We start from the raw sequence: 18777 nt of genomic DNA, 5'->3' as shown, positions 1-18777 counted from the left end.
TACCGATTGTTATTGGCTTCTGAAGAAAATATTAGATTTTACTAGCAGAAATAAAAAAGATCCTGTACTTTTCTCAGATTCAGTTAGACAAACTAGACCATTATATGTTGATAAGAACAAGCTACCATCGCGTAGAACAGATGTGAATTTTTCTATGTATTCTAGTGTTGTCGGAAAGGAATTGATCTGCGGGCGTGACTCAAGATTTGAAATATGGGGAACTGAGGGTTACAATTTATTAGGCCAGCGGAAAGAACCGCAGATTGCCCGCCTATCCTGTCAATGACTTGGGTGGAGGTCTAAATTCTACTGTTGAAACACCGGTTTGGTTAATATCTAATTCAGCTCAGAAGAATGGTGACGATCTCTTGAGAACAAGTACTGGGGTTCATTCTATAAGGATGATGTAAGAACTTTTAGTAGTCACTAGTCATTTGTTTATGAAACCTTTTTTAAACAGATATAATAGCTTGTTTCATTTTCCTGAACTGCAGATTGACATGCCTCTTCTGGTTGCTAGTCACTGGTTTGTGCCGGCTACTCAGAAGGTCACTCAACTAGATTTTCTAAATTTTGGATTGTCAAATACCTATTTTACCCTCTAAATTATAAACATTTATCTTCTTTTTATTTTTTTTAACTTTTTAATATTATGATTTTTTCCTTTTTAATTTATATTATAGACTTACCTATATAATAAATAAATTTTATTTATAAAATAAAAAAATAAAAAGTATTTAAGCATATATAATGCTGGAATAAAAAAATAATGAGCATAGTAAAAAATTTAATTAGAATAATTTGTTCGTAATAATTAGTATTAACAACAAAAATTAAAAAATATATTTACACAATTGAGAATGAAAGAAAATAAAGGTTGTAAAATATATATTCCATGCACGTAATATAAAAATAACTATTTAAATAAAGGTATTTTTATAATATACATTATATATGGTTGAAATTTATACTTATATTATTATTCCATCATTATATGAGCTGAAAACTAATTTTTTATTTTTTATTTTATAAATAAAATATATTTTTCTATAGGTAAGTCCAAAATGTAGATTAAAAAGAGAAAAAATTTATAATATTTAAAAAGTTAAAAAAAATGATAATTTAGAGAGTACAATAGGTATTTGACAATCAAAAATTTAGAAAATCTAGCTGATTGACCTTCTGAGTGTTATATGCATAGTTAAGTGATTTTGTTGTTACAAACGAAAGAAAAATGACTTTAGCAGATAATTTGGGATAACTGAATGACCATTTGAATAATAAACTCTTACTTGTATCTGCCAAACTTGTATCTGCCAATTTGAAATGCAATGAAAGTTCCCTTTCAATCCTTAGTCACTTTTTAGTTCTTGAAAATACTAAAAATAAAGCGGATTGTTATAGGTCAAAAAACTTTAGTCCTTGAAATTTAACAGTCATATAGAAAGATTCAAAAAAAAAAGATCTGTTAAAATTATAATCAAGCAAGTTTCTTGAAAACAAAGTTGTGCTCTGCATTCTCGGTTGAAACTAAAGGTGACAGGGGGCGGGCCGGATTGAAGAAAAATATGACCGGACGGTCACCAATTCGGGTTGGTACCGTTTTTTCTCAACCGGGTCCGGGTTCGGGCCCATCCGGTCATTTAATGAACCGAAAGGGTTACGGGCCAAATGGGCCAGGCCGGGTCAGTTTTTTTATTTTGGTATTTTGTATAACTATCGTAATTTATATTAAGATAAAGTAAAAATATAAAACAAAAAAACAATCTTATAAAAAGAGTGTTTGAATAAATGATGCAAAGGCTTTAAAATCCTTATATTTGAATATTTCATTAAGAATTTAAGATAATAGAATATAATGAAGATGGAAAAAAATTGCACTTATAATTTGCAAGTTCCTTTTTTATTTCAAACTTGCAAATTAAAGGTTACATTCAAAGGTTTTGCATTGCCTTAATAAGTTCTTCATAATCAATATAAACTTCTTGGCCATCTTCTGGAGTGTTAAATTTAGATAGGTGACCATATGTTAATATATCTTCAAGTTCCTCGTAGATCTTCTGGTTTATCAACATCTTCACGCCCCTGATTTCTTCGTCCCGATCTAATCCAATCTCTGAAAAATACTAAAACTTCCAAAGCATTGCTTCCCAATGAGTGATGGGTGTCTCCTAATTGTTGTCTTGCTTGACTAAATGCACTCTCTGATGCAACAGTTGAAATTGTCACATTCAGCACGTCCCGAGCCATAGCAGAAAGAACAGAAAATTGCTAAATTAGTAATTACTAAAAGTGTTATTTTTAAAAAAAATTACCCAAAAAGGGCTATTCTTGCAAAATATCCGTTGGAACGATCAAATTGGAAGCTGACCGTTGCCAGCGGAAAATGAATTTTAAAAAAAAAAAATCAAAAAATAGCCGTTGAACCGGTCCGGTTAACCGGTTCAACAGTGATTTTCCTTGATCGGTCCGGTTAACCGGTAAGAAAAATGTAAACTTCCCAACCCCTTACCCCTCCCCCTCCCCCCCCAACCCAGCCCTACCCGGCCCTCTACCACCGGTCCAATTTAATACCGGTTTGAGTCGATCCGAAACCGGGTCAACCCGACCCGTTTAACAGGTTTAGTTGAAACTCAAGAAGATACTCTTTAAGCTAACAAGGGAACAAAAAGGTATGACTAAAAAAAAGGCAACTGGGTGCACTAAACTTTCACTGTGCGCAATGTCCAGGAAAGGGTGTATTGAACGCAGTTTTACTCTGTATTTCTGCAAGAGATTGTTTTCATGGCTGGAACCCGTAACCTTCTTGTCACATGGCAATAACTTTACTAGTTACGTGAAGGCTCCCTTTCAGAAGGAGGAGTGACGTAGGGGTCCAATTACCATTTGTCAAATAATTAATAGCCTCACATAACTAATCATACTTGTGTGAGTCACTAAGTAAAATTTCTCAGAAACTTAGGATTGTTGACTCAAACTCTCTTTATGGCGGAAATGATACATTTGGCAATCAAACAGCACCTTCAGACAAGTATGAGTAATTGTATTTCACATAAAGTAAGGTTTCTCAGTTATACGAGGTACAATCTTTCACATAATTTCCAATTCTTTGTTAAATTGAGATTTGTCTGGGAAAAAAAAGTAAAATAGAGATTTCAGCTTCCTCCACTTCTCTCTTCATCGAGGGTTAATTCACTCATGGTCATTCAACTTATCATTTATTTCACAAAAGTCATTTAACTATTTTTCATTACTTAAAAGTCACTCAACTTTAACTTTATAACTTAAAAGTCATTCTAATTCAAAACCTACAAAATATCCAATAAAAATATGACATGACATTAAATTTAATTAAAAAATCTAAAAATAATGTCACATAAGCTTAAATATACCATATCTAAGTTAGATTCATTTTTTCTTCAGCCCGATTTGACCCATAACCCAAATGAGTTTTAATATTTTGACAATTAGAAGGAAAAGAAAAGAACAATTATTTTGTGCTAAAAATATCTTACTTAATTTGTTACGTAATAACCTTAATACCATCACCTATAATTTCATTAAAAATATGAACAGAACTAGCACAGAACCAGTTTTTGCATCCTTTATATCATTTTATAATTTTTCATGAAGTTAAAATACTACCATATCAATCTCACATAACAATTAAATGTACCACTAACAGACAAGAACACCAAGCTAATAAGAACTTATTTTCACAAATTATTATTCCACTAAAGTCAAAATATTGCTTATTAAGCAATACTAACAGACAAAAATATTGTTCAGTAAGAAACACCGACAATGAAATTGCATAGTAAAAATTGCCGGTACACACCACAATCGTAGACAACCTATAACGATAATTTGGATAAAAGAAAAAGACAATGTATTGTGTTTGACCGTAAATATACTACCAAAACCTAAAGATAAATTCAAAAGACCTAATTTTTCTTAAATTTCTTAGACTTCTTTTTCTACAAATTAACCACAAAATCAAAGTGCTAGTCTAGTTAATTGTTCAAATATTAATAATTCATTTTGATTATAGGTCAAATCGGGTTGAAGAAAAAATGAGTCTAATTTAGATATGGTTTATTTAAGCTTATGTGATATTATTGCTAGATTTTTTAATTAAATATAATGTTATGTCATATTTTTTATTAAATATTTTGTAGGTTATGAACTAAAATGACTTTTAAGTTGTAAAGGTTAGTAACGAAAAATAGTTAAATGACATAAATGATAAGTTAACCGCTTCACTTCTGGAGAAGAACTTGTGATTTTGTAAGAAGTTTTTCGGAGTATTTTGATGTGCTTCTCCACTAAAGATCCACAGTTTAGCTTAAACTCCCTGCTCTTAATTCTGGAGAATGAAAAAAAAACAGTCTGAAGGTATAGGAAAAAACTGATCACATTCCTTTTCCCTTTTAAAGTAGAATAATATATTGGGTAGAAAATATTTGTTTATGTCTTTAGGTGTTTGAGGAATGCTTTCAAAGGAGAAGGTATTGGCATATCTGCTATTTCATAATTGAGTAAATATTGGAAAATGAATCGAAAGAGAAGCACAAGATTGACTTGGATATGGTAAAGTTTCTTTCTTTGTGTTTTTCTTCTGTTGGATAATTGCACTTTTGGTTCCTCCGTGATTGATAAATTCTGATTCGATAATTGAATAGTTTAGCACTTAATAATTCGTTAAATTTAATGCACATATGAACTAATTAAAGGTTAAATTGTGCTTAATCAAAAATCATAAAGACTAAAAGTGCTAATTTTCCTTTATTTCGTATTTTTCACAGGAAAATTTATTTATGGTGATGATCTAATATGGGCAGTGACAACTTTAGGAGTTTGAAGATTACATTGATCAAGGCCTACTTCACAGGTACAGTATTGTGTCCTCGCGTTTCTAATTCATTACTGCATCAGCTTATTACATCAACTTGTGTTGTATAGCTTGGATGACTAATTCATATTGCGTATAACTTGGATGACTAAACATAACGAACGAAACAAGACTTGTACTTATTTATTTTGAATCTGGTGAGTTGCAGAAGACTTGGAAGGAAAAAGAATGGATCTATTTATAACTGCTAGAACAAAAACATTTAAAAGTTACAGTTGTTACAGAATAGATCTATTTACAATTGCTAAATCTATTTACAACTTGAATATAACACATATTTGCAAATAACTAGTCAGTTTGCTCAACTCAAATATTGAACAACAGATGACTGACTACTCTGATCTTTTGATCTTTTGTTTGTTAAAGTCTTAAAGCTGCCTTGGATTTCCTAAGTCTTCTTTCTTCTGAAAGCAACTTCGCGAACCTGGCAAAGAATGGTTATGTAAGCTCATTTATTCCAACTAGTAAGTATTACTTTTACTATCTAAGATAGTGTATTCAGAAGATTAATTTGAATTACCTTTTCAGACTTTCTTCATTTGAGCCACCATTTTGACATGGTTCAAGTAGACCTGTGTGCGAATTTATCCTTGAAACTGGTTTCTTCAGCAAGTTCTTCCCAATTTCAACTAATTTGTCCATGTTATCCTTTGTTGATATGTCAACAGAGGAGTTTGTCCGAGATAACGTGTCATCCTATCATTATGATAAAAAAAAAAAATCCATGTTACCTTGGGTGATTTTAAAGTCCCCTGCCCTACTTTTTCTTATAGTAAATTGCATATATGTACCTGAATACGAAGGTAATTATTTTCAGAATGAAGCGCTTGGAGGAGAGCAGACAAGGGCAAATTAACCATATCGTCACTGGCTTGAGTAAGAACATCCACAATTGGAGAAGAACCACCATTGAGCAGCCATCTGCAGAGACCCCATTTGATTGCTGTTGTGGCATTGTATTTCGGCTTCACCTTTGGTGAGCCAGTACCTAATGAGATTACTAAGAACCGACCACAATCCATTGAGAAATCTGGATCTCCAAGGAAAATTTGTTTGGTTACTTGGCTTGTAGCGACGAGGACCTACAAGTGAAGACTTAAATCAATATGTATGAAAAAGAGAGGAAATGACAGATATTTGGAAAGATAGAATAAATGTATTTACTGGATTGTTGGCTGCTACTCCACCATCTACAAGATTGAATTCTTGAACATGTCCATCTTTGTCTTGGTTCTTGAAATAATGTGCAGGAAGATAAGTTGGAGCAGCAGATGTGCTGATGCAAATATCAGATAACCGAGCATCCATTAATGGATCTTCTTTGGCCTGCAAGATGTAAGAAATATGTTAGTTTTTATGTCGAGTAAATAAGTCATAGAATGGAAAAAAGGATATATGTATGTTATTAGCTAGAGTACGAACCTCAAATGTAGAGAAGACTATTGGTTGCAAATTCTTGATATCAAAAGTTGGAACAATAATATTGGTTAACGTTTTACACAATCGAGTTTGGCCTAGCTTCTCTTGTATAACTTTGTGAAGATATTTCCCATTATACTTTGGTCTAACCAGAGATTTCAACATCTTCTTTATTGATCCAAGCAATCCCCTGATAAATAAAAAGCAACTTCAATCATTAGCGCTATGATATAAACACTAATTGATAGAAATATTACTGCTAATTTACAAAGTGATTTTACCTTCCGTATGGAAAAATCTTAGGGCCCTGTTCAAGATAGAACGGAATGATATCTTTAGCAGCAAAAAGAGGACGTCCCTCTTTGTTTGGTGCAGTTAACATTGCAGTTACCAAACCACCTGTGCTCGTTCCTGCGATTACATCGAAGTAATCTGCGACCCTTGCTTCTTTACCATCCAATTCCTATCATCCAAATGTGGAACTTGTAAATTTATGTGTAAAAGCAACATGTATGGAGGGTGGTCAACATAACATTGGGCTCAACATCGGCTAAATCTCTAAATATCTCTTTCATGTTCCTTAATATCAAATACAAAATATACAATTTAAACTCTAGTATAAAATGTCTCCAAAATTATTTAAAAAATATAATAATTCCAAAATCTTGGAACTTCTTCGACTAATCTTATTTACAAATTACAATCATCTCATTTCTGAATGTCATGCAATGAAGCAAAGTTGAAAATCCAATTTGGGCGAGACCATGTTATATTCACTGATGATGACTACCATAAACGATAGTTTTGAAATGATTATTTTGGAGAATCGTAGAAAAATCATAAATGTCTGAGAATAATGAATCAATCCGTTTACTGTAAAAGCACTTTTGAAAATGATAGTTTTTTTAAAAATTGGTGAAAATCATTTACACCCACGACTTGCTCTATAAATTAACTTTCCAACTTTGAAGAAAAAAATATTCTCTTCCTCCTTTCCTATGTAATGTCTATTTTGCTCTCACCACTTAGAATCTTCCCTTTGCAATTATACCGAGTACTTGACTTTGGATTGATTGAATAACGTTTAAGTTTGAAAAGATAAACAACCAAATTGATTAGATATCATTTGTAATTACATGAATTTTTTTAAATAATTATATGAAGTAGCTTTTATTTTGTGAGGTACAAATATATATTTTGTCGTATCTGATCAAGTAATATTTGTTTCTTATAGACAACGTTCTTGTCTTCTTGATGTATCTGATCAAGTAATATTTGTTTCTTATAGACAACGTTCTTGTCTTCTTGATGTATGTTCCCGCTACGCTCTAAGCGGGCGTTTTGATAGTGCTCCACCCCGGTGCGAGCCCGAAGGCAAATTCATAGTGCTCCACCCCGGTGCGAGCCCGAAGGCAAATTCATAGTGCTCCACCCCGATGCGAGCCCGAAGGCAAATTCCAAGAAAGCCTTTTTAAAAAACTGCTAAATACTATGGGCCTAACACTTCAGTCTTCATTGATTTTGTAGATACACTCAACGCTGAAAAAGAAATAATAGCTTAGTATTACCTATTCTCTTGTCATATTACCAGAGTTCTCTTTCCTTTAAGCAATTATCTCTAACCATAGGAGCCAATCTTGATTCCAACTACAACATAGGAACTTACATTTTTTACAACCGAGAAACTTTTAGGCGAACACTAGAAAAATCAGCTAATCTTTATCCAGTCATACGTGAGCATACCAGAAAGAATAGATGGAACAACACCTAAGCTCTATAAACATAAGCACCGCAGGTATCACATTAATAATTGTCATGTTACTGTTGGTCCTTAAATAGCACAAAAGCAACAGACACCAGATGCGTTTAGTGTCCAATAACCACTTTCAAACGAACACCAGTATGAGAAGCTGAACATATCAAAATGATAAATCAGACATGCGATGTTGAAGAGCAATTCATTACAAGGGCTATTCCACAAAATACTTAATACCACATCTGTCAAAAATAACACTCCAACTAAAACAAAACTTGACATCAAAATGTGGTCAGGAAATATATGTGCAAGTAACAACTTAGGTGACTTGAGCATGTAATTTCCCTCCCACTTGATCTCTTTCATAGTTTGAACAATCAAAGCTGAAAAACCCAAAATAGTTTCTAGCATGATTTCAAAACAAAAAAGTCCTTCACTGTGTAACGCCAAGCCACTTTGTGAAGTTCTCGAACTCTGTGTAATCAGAATCTGAAATCATTGTCTTGAACCAAGATGTGCCTGCTGCCCTGATAGCTGATGCCTCCTCCTGTGGAACAAGAAAAACAAGAAAATTGAGTTAACATAGTGCACAATCAAACTCAGGTTTCACAGTGAAATACAGCATTACTAAAATACTATTAACCAAAAATGGGGGAACTCTAAGGCTGAGCTTGGATTAGAAAATGGTTTGACTTTAGGGAATTAGCTGCGGGTTTTGGTGAAAATAATATGAAACCAACTAAAAGTTTGAATGCTACGAACTGTATTAATATTAATTTGATCGTGGAGAAAAAAATATGGCAGTGACAGGAAAAACCGAATATGTGCAATTTTCAGCTCTATTGGATCACAGTTAAGCAGAGTATTTTTTTTATATCAACAGAACTCTTGTTTTTCTTGAACAAAAGCAATATTCATTTAAAAAATATGTGCAGTATGTCTAGTCAGTATTAGTCTTACTATTTTCACCCAAATAGATGACCCAAAAAATGTAGGACATTAGTGATACTTCCAACAATCTCGAAACAATTCCAGACATTCTCAGTTGTTTTTCGAAAAACAAAAACAAGAAATTATAAAACAAAAAAAACTGTTGTCTAATACAAAAACAAATTAAATACAAATGGCAAAATAGATGCGTCCCGTCCATTCGACACTTTATATTTAGCTTCCACTAACATAATAATGATGAAGATGATAAGGATTATCACTAGAATTGAGGAAACTTTTGCCAAGAACTAGAAGTCGGTGTTAAATTTTTTAGAACAGAAAATAACACGCCACAATCTACAGGTCAGGTGTTAAACTAAATTTGGGAAGTAACATAATATCATAACATCCCATCTCTATTAAGAAAAGCTAAAATTTAAATCCAACAGTATCATGCCCTTCAGGCTATCCTTTTCTTAGCACTATGATCTAAACATTGTTTTGCACACTAACCCACCAAGATCAGAGAAAAATAGGATCCATATCATCCCTACATCATTACACATCTCAGTTCCTCAACAAAACTTATTAGCTCGCCTTATCAGGGGTAAACATACATTTAGTTATTCGAGAGGGAATCACAGAACAATCAACTGAAGCAATCAGATTGCAATTAAAGTCAAACAACACAACACATAGTAAATTACAGCAATTGCAAAAACGACCACAAAAGTTTCTATAAATGAGTACTAGCAGCAATGCAAACTCCGCAAAAACCCAAACTGAGTGTTCTGTGCATAGTAGACTCAACAAATTATAATGACAAACAAGAAACAAACAACAGAATCATCTCTAGGAAAACAATCTAAACCAAACCAGGATACTAGATCATCAAAGAAAATTGTGCATACATAAGTACGTTCTATTCTATGAGGTCTGCTAAGATTAAATCAATTTTAGCTTAAAGACAATAGTTCTGTATTAACGTAAATAAATTAGCAATTTTTTTCTTATAATATCACAAAAGAGATTAAACTAGTAAACTAAAACATGAAGTTAAACTAACAACAAGAGCTAATCCAAGTCTCAACAAGTTGGGATCGGTTATATTAATCCTCAATGGCCATGTTACCCAATATACGCTCATTTCAGGCCAATATTATAAAACTACACAAAATCTCAGGATATGTACAGCAGTGTCTACTGCTATATACAAAATTTTAGAAGAATATACCTTAGTGACTTGATGCCTCTTCTTGTCGAGCTTCTCTTTCTTAGCCTTAACACGTTGAGCCTCAGCCAAAAGAGACATTCTCCTTGCAGTCTTTGCATATGGGTTAAGCTTCAGCAGCACATTCAGGTTCTTAAGTGGGTTCTTCTTCAATGTCGCCCTCTTATTAACATCCTTCTTGATTGGCCTCACAACGGACTGCACCTCATCAGAATTAATAATCCTAGCCAGATCAGCATTCGCCATTTTCGGCCTAGGCAACACGTATCCCTTCTTCTTCTCAGACGCCTTATCAAATGAACCATAAATCCCATCCAATTTCTCATAAGCCGATTTAGTCCACACAATAAACCTTCCTAAATGACCTCCAGGAGCAAGCTTCAGTAAATTCAATCGATCGACATGGCAAATTTCGACTCCAGGAATATTACGGAACGCTTTTACTAGCTTAGCACCTTCAGTTCCGTACACAATCAGTGGACCTTTACGGGAAATGTACCTACGGTTACGCATTTTACCTTTACCTGGACGAATCGCGTGACTGTCCTTAGCTTTCTCAGCATCAGGATAAGCACCGATTTGTTTTAAAGCTTTGATAGCATTAGATGTCTTTTCAATACTCTCAACTGAATCCGAAACAACGAGAGGGAGCTCGGGAACTGATTCAATACGATGACCACGCGCGAGGACAAGCGAAGGAACTGCAGACGCAGCAATAGCTGAAGCTACAGCATAACGCTTTTGGTTAACGGGGATCTTACGGTGCCAACGGCGCCAGATTTTGGTCGGAGCGAACATGCGACCACCACGACACATGTTACCGAAAGCAGCTTGCCCAGCACGGTGGGTTCCACCACCGGCGACACGAGGGATACGTGAAACAGCACGTCCAGTACCCCATGACTCAGCGGAGGTTTGGTGACCGGCTTTTTTCGAAACGGCGTAAGGTTGACGGGCGTTTTTGGAAATGTTGGAGTGGACGTAGGTTACGACGTCGGGTCGGATCGGAGCTTTCATGACGGCGGGTAGAGGAACGGCGCCGTCAGTGGCCATGTCATTTTCGAAGGATTGAACGGTGGTGGTGGGAATGGCCGCAGCTGTTGCCATTGGTAATGGCGGGGGTTAAGGGGAAGGGGAATGGCTGCTAGGGTTTTTTAAGAGTAGATGAACAGAGTGGCGACTTTGAAGAGAGCTAGGTTTTTGTCCGTGTATGAATATAAGTAGCACAGAGGAGCAGAAGGGTTAGAAAATGGGCCGGACTTAAATCCATTTTTGGGGCTTAAACCCATGGATCCATTTTCCTTGCAATTTCTTTGTCTAAGAATTTACCCAAATAGCCGTCCACCCGACCACTTAAATTAAAATTGTCGATAAATGTATAATATATAGAATAATTCATACATAATATGTAATATAATCAATGTATAATCTATGTATGCCGACTATAAAAATTAAACGATAAATCTGGCTAATTAATTATGTAAAGATCCCTTGTTATTAACACTATTCCATTGTATTGTATGTATCATTAATCACTTACACTTTATTTCGGATTGTTGTTTTCAGATTTTAATTATGTATTGTTTAATATGGTGTCAATTGTATTATACTACTCTATGAATATAATACTTAGATAGATTATATTGTTTGTTGTGGTTTAATAATATTTTTATTGTTTAGTTTGACTATCTAATCATATTGCACGATAACTAATAATAGCTTGTTTGGTCAAACTTCTTTTGAGGCAAAAGCATCTTTTTTGGTCAAAAGTATTTTTTTTTTCTATGATTAAAGTATTTGGCCAAACTTTTGAAAGGAAAAAAATGCTTTTGAGGAGAAGCAAAAGTAATTTTAGAAAAGCGAGAAAAAAATAGTTTCTTAAAAGCAGTTTTTAAAAGTTTGGCCAAACACTAATTGCTGCTCAGAAGTGATTTTCTAATTTATTAGACAAACACAAATTATTTCTCACTAAAAATACTTTTGAGAAAAACACTTTTGAGAAAAAACAATTCTCAAAATAAACTGATTTTTGCCGTTTGACCAAACGGGCTATAAGCTTATTAAATTGTTCTTAGTTGTTGTAAATATTGAGATTGTCAAAATTGCTCATAAAATAATTTTAAAACAGCTTTTTTCCTAATTTATCACCAACGTGCATTGTTAATACATTAAGCTATGAAAATCATGCAACCTATATAATGAAATTAATTAAACTCAAGTTAATAATTTTAACAGCAACAATAAGTACACATGTTTCATGATTTATATCATAAATAATGTTTCTTAACTATATTATTGATAGTGTCGATCGATGAGATCCGTACACGTTATAGTTATGTTCTAGCACTTGTGCACTTCACTATGGTATGTTGGGGACATTTTGTGTTCATTTGGCTGTAACTTAGATGGTGTTCTTCGAATATTCATTTAGTTGATCAATTCTGCCTCGATCCAAAACTAGTTAGGATCCAAACTAAAAGTTATATAAAAGCAAGTTTGTTAGTATAATAATATTTTATTATTAAAATAAAATATGTCATAACTCCCATTACTTTATGATATAAAAAATGGCCATAACTCATATAACTCTCACTACTCCATGATGTAGAAAATGGCCATAACTCTTTTATAACTTTTCTCCCATGTTCTACCACTAATTACATAATAATTTAACCATTATCCCATGTTTTTCATGATTTCATAACTTATTACCTCACTTTCTTCCAATTTAATTCAAGGAAGAAATCTGACACCTATAAATAGGAGTCTTTCCTCCGTATTGTGGTGTGAAAAATAATTATAGAGTGTTTCAATAAAGTGAGGTTAAAGTTGTGAAGAGAAGAAGAAGAGAGTTTTTACTTTTGTTGAAGGAAGGTGTTCATCTTGGTGGAACTTTGGACTCAACAACTTGTCTAGAGTTTGTTCGAATCATACGACGTGATCGGATTGTTGTATCCTGGGGGAGACAAGTCAAGAGGATTACTGTTAGACCAGTGAAGACTTTGTTGCGGTGGGCTTGAATCTCCTTACAGAGAGCGAGATATTCGCACCTCAGCTTGAAGATTTTATTTTTTTTCATTTTTTTTCAACTGTAATTGTATTTTCACCAACAAAGTCTTTTAAATTTCATACTTTTGTGTACACTGTTATATAGGTTTCTAATAAAATTAAAGGCATTCTTGACAAATTTCGAAACAACAATAGCTAAACTTTAATTCCACGCAGTTGGTTTTATCTATATGGATCTTCTATAGCTTTTTATCCTTTGTTAAGTTGATTCAAACATATTATTAGTCTTTTGAGACAATTTTCTTCTATATAATTTTCGTTTCTCGTACCTATTTAGCACCTTCAATCATCAAAATGGAATACTTACAAATTGTTGCATATTGAGAATTACTTGGATCATGGTTAAAGCATTTCAAGCTATCTTCTCTTATCCTTGTATGTGTGTGTTCGAAAATACATGTCTTTTTACCCATGTAAAATATTTCTTTAAATAAAGGAATCTTTAAACAAATAATCAGTCATATTCATAATTTTTTTTTTTTTAATCATATACATATATTATACATTGATTATATATAATTATATACACACATGATGCATATATTATACTTCTACCGGCTATTTTTAATTTAAATGGTTGGATGAACCGCTATGGGTTGATTCTTCTTTAATATTTAATAAATAAAGCCTCTATCATTAGTTAATTTGAAAAATATTATCTTAGCCACTAAGGTGCTACAAATTTCATATTGGTGTGAAGTAAAATTATAAGGTTGAAAATATAATCCCCTCGTACAGGGATCACCAACAAACTGGTTGAATTAATTATCCAATGTGACTATTTTTGTTCATGGGCTTGGTGTTGCTCTTATTTGAGCTACTTTTTCTTTTTGCAAACTTATCTCTTACCTGACATCTGTTAGGCAATTAGTAATTAATTAGCCTAACTTTAAACTCTGTCCTATAGGCATATTTATCAGGATTATTATACTGGGGCATCCTTTTATAAGTAGGAGAAATTCATGACTTAAAATGTTCACTATTTTTAGGTGACAAAATCAGTAAAAACCTTATGCTATGGACAAGTCCAGATTTCACTCTTGTTGGGGGAATCCTTATGGGGGTGTGTTTGGTAGCGCAAAAAAATATTTTTCCGAAAATAAGTCATTTCTGGCAATTGAATATCAAAAAGAATGTTTTCCATTAAACGGGGAAAAGCAAGTTTCTGTGCTTATGTTTTAAATTTTTCTGTTAGCATTGGATAGTAAGGCAGTTTCTTCCGGAAAATATTTTAGAGAGTTAACTGCAACGCAGTAATGAGAACGAGCAAACTTTAAATTCTGGTTTCGCCTATGAGAAATACGGTAGAATGCGGGTTTGTAAAATAATATAGATCAATGCAGCCTACATATGTAGGTGAATGAACTTATTGATAGTAGCAAACATGTTGTTGTATGTGAAAGAAAAAAAAGTGGACAAAACAAAAGAAAGAAAATCAAAAAGAGATGAACTTATGATGTAAGCGCTTACATCGGCATTCCTATAATGTAAGCGCTTACATTGGCAGGTCATTCAAATGCCTATAAAAGGAGTATGCATTTTCATTTGCAAATCATCCCTCGACTTTTTCTTTCTCTCTTCAATTAATAAAGAGTTATTCTTTGTGTGGCCGTAGAGTAGGCAAAATTGCCGAACCACGTAAATCTTGTCTTCTCTTGTCTTGTGCAATTTATTGCTTTTCTCTTTCAAATATTTTTTCCTTCTATTAGCCTGACACGTTTTCCAATAACTGATATCATAGTACAGACATTGTAATTCTAGTAGAAAAATACGGTATCGGTGCATGTACTATTCTCAAGAATAGTGCCACATTATTGATCATCGTTACTATTCACATAAATTATTTTTGTGAAAAATGGCATCGTGAGAATGGAAGGTTAAGATTGACAAGTTCAATGGCAAAGATTTTGGATTTTGAAAAATACAAATAAAGGATTATTTGTACTAGAAAAAGTTACACTTACCCTTGACCGAGGTAAAACCGGAGAATATGGCCAAAGCGGATTGGGATCTATTAGATCGCCAAGCTCTTGGTGTGATTCGTTTGACGCTAACACGAAATGTGGCATTTAACATCATTAACGAGAAGACCACCGCATGCCTGATGAAGGTGTTGTCAAATATGCACGATAAGCCATCTGGTTCAAATAAAGTTTATTTAATGCGTAGATTGTTCAACTTAAAAATGACAGAAGGTGAATATGTTACGGAACATATCAATGAGTTTAATGTAATATTAACTCAGTTGAGTTATGTCAATATAACATTCGATGACGAAGTCAGGGCATTGATTCTACTATCATCTCTACCGGAGAGTTGGTCTGTAACAGTAACTGCAGTTAACAGTTCATCGGGAAGTACCAAACTCAAATTGGATGATATTAGAGACTTGGTTCTAAGCGAAGATATTCGCCGGAGAGAATCAAGTGATTCCCCAGGATCTGCTTTGAATACCGAAAGCAGGGGAAGAAACAGCCAAAGAGGACAAAGTCATGGTCGTGGCAGATCAAAGTCAAGAAGAAGAGGGCAATTCAAAAATCGCAAAGACATTATGTGTTGGAATTGTGATAAAAAGGCCACTACAGTAGTCAGTGTAGAGAGCCAAAGAAGAAGAAGAACGATCAATACAAGGATGATAATTCAACAAATGCAATTGTTGAACAAGTCGATGATGCACTAATTTGTTGTGCAGACAGTCCAGTCGAATCTTGGATTCTCGACTCAGGTGCTTCCTTTCACTCTACATCATGCAAAAAATTATTGCATAAATATATTGTTGAAAAAATTGGGAAAGTTTATCTAGCAGACGGCGAACCACTGGACATTGTCGGAAAAAGGTGAAGTTCATATAAAGACTTCACAAGGCACGCTATGAAAATTGTAAAATGTCCGACATATTTCTGGCCTCAAGAAAAATCTGATATCTATGGGTCAGATTGACAATGAAGGATATACAACAATATTCGGTAACGGATCGTGGAAGATAACCAAAGGAAATTTGGTTGTGGCGCGAGGCTTCAAGAAGGGAACACTGTATGTAACTGCAATACAACGAGATACTATAGCAACAGTTGATCATGGTCGTGCTACAACATTGTGACACCGGAGGCTCGGGCATATGAGTGAGAAGGGAATGAAGTTATTGGCATCCAAAGAAAAGTTGCCAAACCTAAAGCATGTTGAATTAGATTTGTGCGAAGATTGCATTTAAGGGAAACAAAAGATAGTTAGTTTCTCAAAGGTGGGAAGGACGCCAAAGAAAGAGAAGTTGGAACTAGTGCATACAGATATGTGGGAACCAGCACATGTAACTTCTCTGGTAGGCTCACACTATTATGTCACCTTCATTGATAATTCCATAAGAAAGGTATGGGTTTATTTTTTGAAAAATATATCTGATGTATTTATTACCTTTAAAAGATGGAAAGTTGAAGTTGAAAATCAGACAAGTCTAAAGTTAAAATATCTGAAGTCTAACAATGGAGGAGAGTATGATAGTCAAGAATTTAAAGCATTCTGCTCTGAGAATGGTATCAGAATGATCAAGACAGTTCCTGGAACACCGGAACAAAATGGCGTTGCTGAGAGGATGAACAGAACCCTGAATGAACGAGTCAGAAGTATGAGAATACATTCTGGATTGCCGAAGTATTTTTGGGCTGAGGTTGTTAACACGGCAGCTTACCTCATAAATATGGGACCCTCTGTACCGCTGAATTTTAAAATTCCTGAGGAGGTATGGACAGGAAAAGAGGTAACTCATTCACATCTGAAAATTTTTGGTTATGTTGCTTATGTGCATATAAATTCTAATGATAGAAATAAACTTAATCCTAAGGCCAAGAAATGTTTCTTTATTGGCTATGGCGATGATAATTTTGGTTATCGATTTTGGGATGATCATAATAGAAAGATCCTAAGACACATGAATGTCACAATTAATGAAAATGTGATGTACAAAGACAAGCTTGAAGTAGAACCAACCAGCACCAGTAGATAGATATTTGAAGCAGTTGACTTAGAAGAAATCTCAGAAAATGAAGTGGCTAGAGAGACTACAACTGGATCTGAAATTGAAGATGTCGAACTAAAAGCCGAATCTGGATCAGAATCAAAACCAGAACCAGAGATAGAATCAGATGGAGAACTAGATCTGGAGTCAGGACTTGAATCAAATTCGGAATCAATTAATCCTTAAGAGTCACGAATGCTCCACATAGGTTAACTATTTCTCTCCACTATTTACTTCTGACTGATGTTGGAGAACCAGAGTATTTTGTTGAAGCAATGCAGGTGATAATCCCTGATAAGTGGAAGCTAGCCATGGAAAAAGAGATGAATTCTCTTCAAAAGAATAAAACATGGATACTTACAGAGTTACCAAAAGGAAATAAGGCATTGCCAAACAAGTGAGTGTACAGGGTCAAGGAAGAACATGATGGTAAGAAGAGATACAAAGCACGATTAGTGGTAAAAGGCTTTCAGCAGAAGGAAGGGATTGACTACACCGAGATCTTCTCTCATGTAGTCAAATTAACTACTATCAGGTTGGTTCTAAGTATCGTAGTTGCAGAAAATTTACATTTGGGGCAGCTAGATGTTAAAATTGCTTTCTTGCATGGTGACCTTGAAGAAGACATCTACATAAAGCAACCTGAAGGTTTTCAAGTTTATGGTAAAGAAAACCTTGTGTGTAAGTTGCAGAAGAGTTTATATGGTTTGAAACAAGCACCCCGATAATGGAACAAGAAATTTGATGGATTCATGCATAATAATGGTTTCACACGATGTGAGATGGACCATTGTTGTTATAACAAAAATCTTGATAAATCCTATATCATTTTACTATTGTACATTGATCATATGCTAATTGCAGGATCTACCATAAATGAGATCAATAGGGTTAAGCAACAACTAACGTAGGAGTTTGAAATAAAAGACCTAGGACCAACTAAGCAAATGCTTGGGATGAGGATTAGCAGAAGCAGGTCTGAAGGAACCTTAAAATTATCTCAAGAAAAGTACATACAGAAGGTACTAAGTAGGTTCAGTCCTCATGATGCAAAGACCAGAAACACTCCACTCGGAAGCCATCTTAATATGTTGAAGGACCAATCACCTAAGACAAATGAAGAAAGGAAGTACATATCCAAAGTTCCATATGCTTCAGCAGTAGGAAGTTTGATGTATGCTATGGTTTGCACTAGACATGACATAGCCCATGCAGTTGGAGTTGTCAGTAGATACATGTCAAATCCAGGAAAGGAGCATTGGGAAGGTGTAAAATGGATATTGCGATATCTCAAAGGCACCTCAGGTATGTCACTTTGTTTTAAAAGGAGCAATATTATCTTACAAGGTTTTGCTGATAAAAATTTAGGCGGCGATCTGGATAGTCTAAAAAGTATCACATGCTACGTATTCACCTTGGGTGATACTGCTGTTAGCTGGATGTCTAGA

General features: G+C 34.2%; 2 protein-coding genes and 2 long non-coding RNA genes across 6 annotated transcripts; 2 read left to right on the top strand and 2 right to left on the bottom strand.

The window, feature by feature from the left end:
* The first annotated feature begins 267 nt into the window (after positions 1-267).
* Positions 268-626, top strand: LOC138906407 (uncharacterized). Its single transcript, XR_011413751.1, has 2 exons — positions 268-406; positions 495-626. It is a non-coding gene; the product is annotated as an uncharacterized lncRNA (long non-coding RNA).
* Positions 627-4250: 3624 nt separating this feature from the next.
* On the top strand, positions 4251-6415 carry LOC104087578 (uncharacterized). 3 transcript variants are annotated; one of them, XR_684318.4, is made up of 5 exons: positions 4251-4395; positions 4480-4590; positions 4806-4891; positions 5279-5376; positions 5730-6415. It is a non-coding gene; the product is annotated as an uncharacterized lncRNA (long non-coding RNA). The 3 variants fall into 3 exon arrangements; XR_684317.4 differs by having other exon boundaries at positions 4251-4590; XR_011413750.1 differs by lacking the exon at positions 5279-5376 and having other exon boundaries at positions 4251-4590.
* Positions 5068-6892, bottom strand: LOC104087577 (patatin-like protein 2). The gene is made up of 6 exons (XM_009592090.4): positions 6613-6892; positions 6335-6521; positions 6077-6238; positions 5704-5994; positions 5433-5608; positions 5068-5336 (listed from the first exon to the last, which is right to left on the bottom strand). The coding sequence occupies exons 1-6, from the start codon at positions 6711-6713 to the stop codon at positions 5273-5275; spliced, it is 981 nt and encodes a 326-aa protein (XP_009590385.1). The 5' UTR covers positions 6714-6892; the 3' UTR covers positions 5068-5272.
* A 1342-nt stretch (positions 6893-8234) lies between these two features.
* LOC104087579 (large ribosomal subunit protein uL4-like) lies at positions 8235-11448 on the bottom strand. The gene is made up of 2 exons (XM_009592091.4): positions 10252-11448; positions 8235-8634 (listed from the first exon to the last, which is right to left on the bottom strand). Exons 1-2 carry the CDS (start codon positions 11353-11355, stop codon positions 8521-8523), a joined length of 1218 nt encoding a protein of 405 aa, XP_009590386.1. The 5' UTR covers positions 11356-11448; the 3' UTR covers positions 8235-8520.
* Positions 11449-18777: the final 7329 nt, after the last annotated feature.

Source organism: Nicotiana tomentosiformis, chromosome 2 (assembly GCF_000390325.3).
Source record: "Nicotiana tomentosiformis chromosome 2, ASM39032v3, whole genome shotgun sequence".
Taxonomy (NCBI): domain Eukaryota; kingdom Viridiplantae; phylum Streptophyta; class Magnoliopsida; order Solanales; family Solanaceae; genus Nicotiana; species Nicotiana tomentosiformis.
Note: the sequence above shows the minus strand (reverse complement) of the source record. Positions and strands in the feature narration are given on the sequence as shown.

What these genes read in the sequence shown, in the direction of transcription:
- LOC104087577 (XM_009592090.4), bottom strand. Translation starts at nt 6,713, where the DNA reads ATGTTAACTGCACCAAACAAAGAGGGACGTCCTCTTTTTGCTGCTAAA. An exon ending in TAGTCTTCTCTACATTTGAG is followed by an intron (nt 6,239 to 6,334) that starts GTTCGTACTCTA and finishes TACATCTTGCAG; the next exon opens with GCCAAAGAAGATCCATTAAT. An exon ending in ATAATTACCTTCGTATTCAG is followed by an intron (nt 5,609 to 5,703) that starts GTACATATATGC and finishes TCATAATGATAG; the next exon opens with GATGACACGTTATCTCGGAC.
- LOC104087579 (XM_009592091.4), bottom strand. Translation starts at nt 11,355, where the DNA reads ATGGCAACAGCTGCGGCCATTCCCACCACCACCGTTCAATCCTTCGAA. An exon ending in AGAGGCATCAAGTCACTAAG is followed by an intron (nt 8,635 to 10,251) that starts GTATATTCTTCT and finishes CTTGTTCCACAG; the next exon opens with GAGGAGGCATCAGCTATCAG.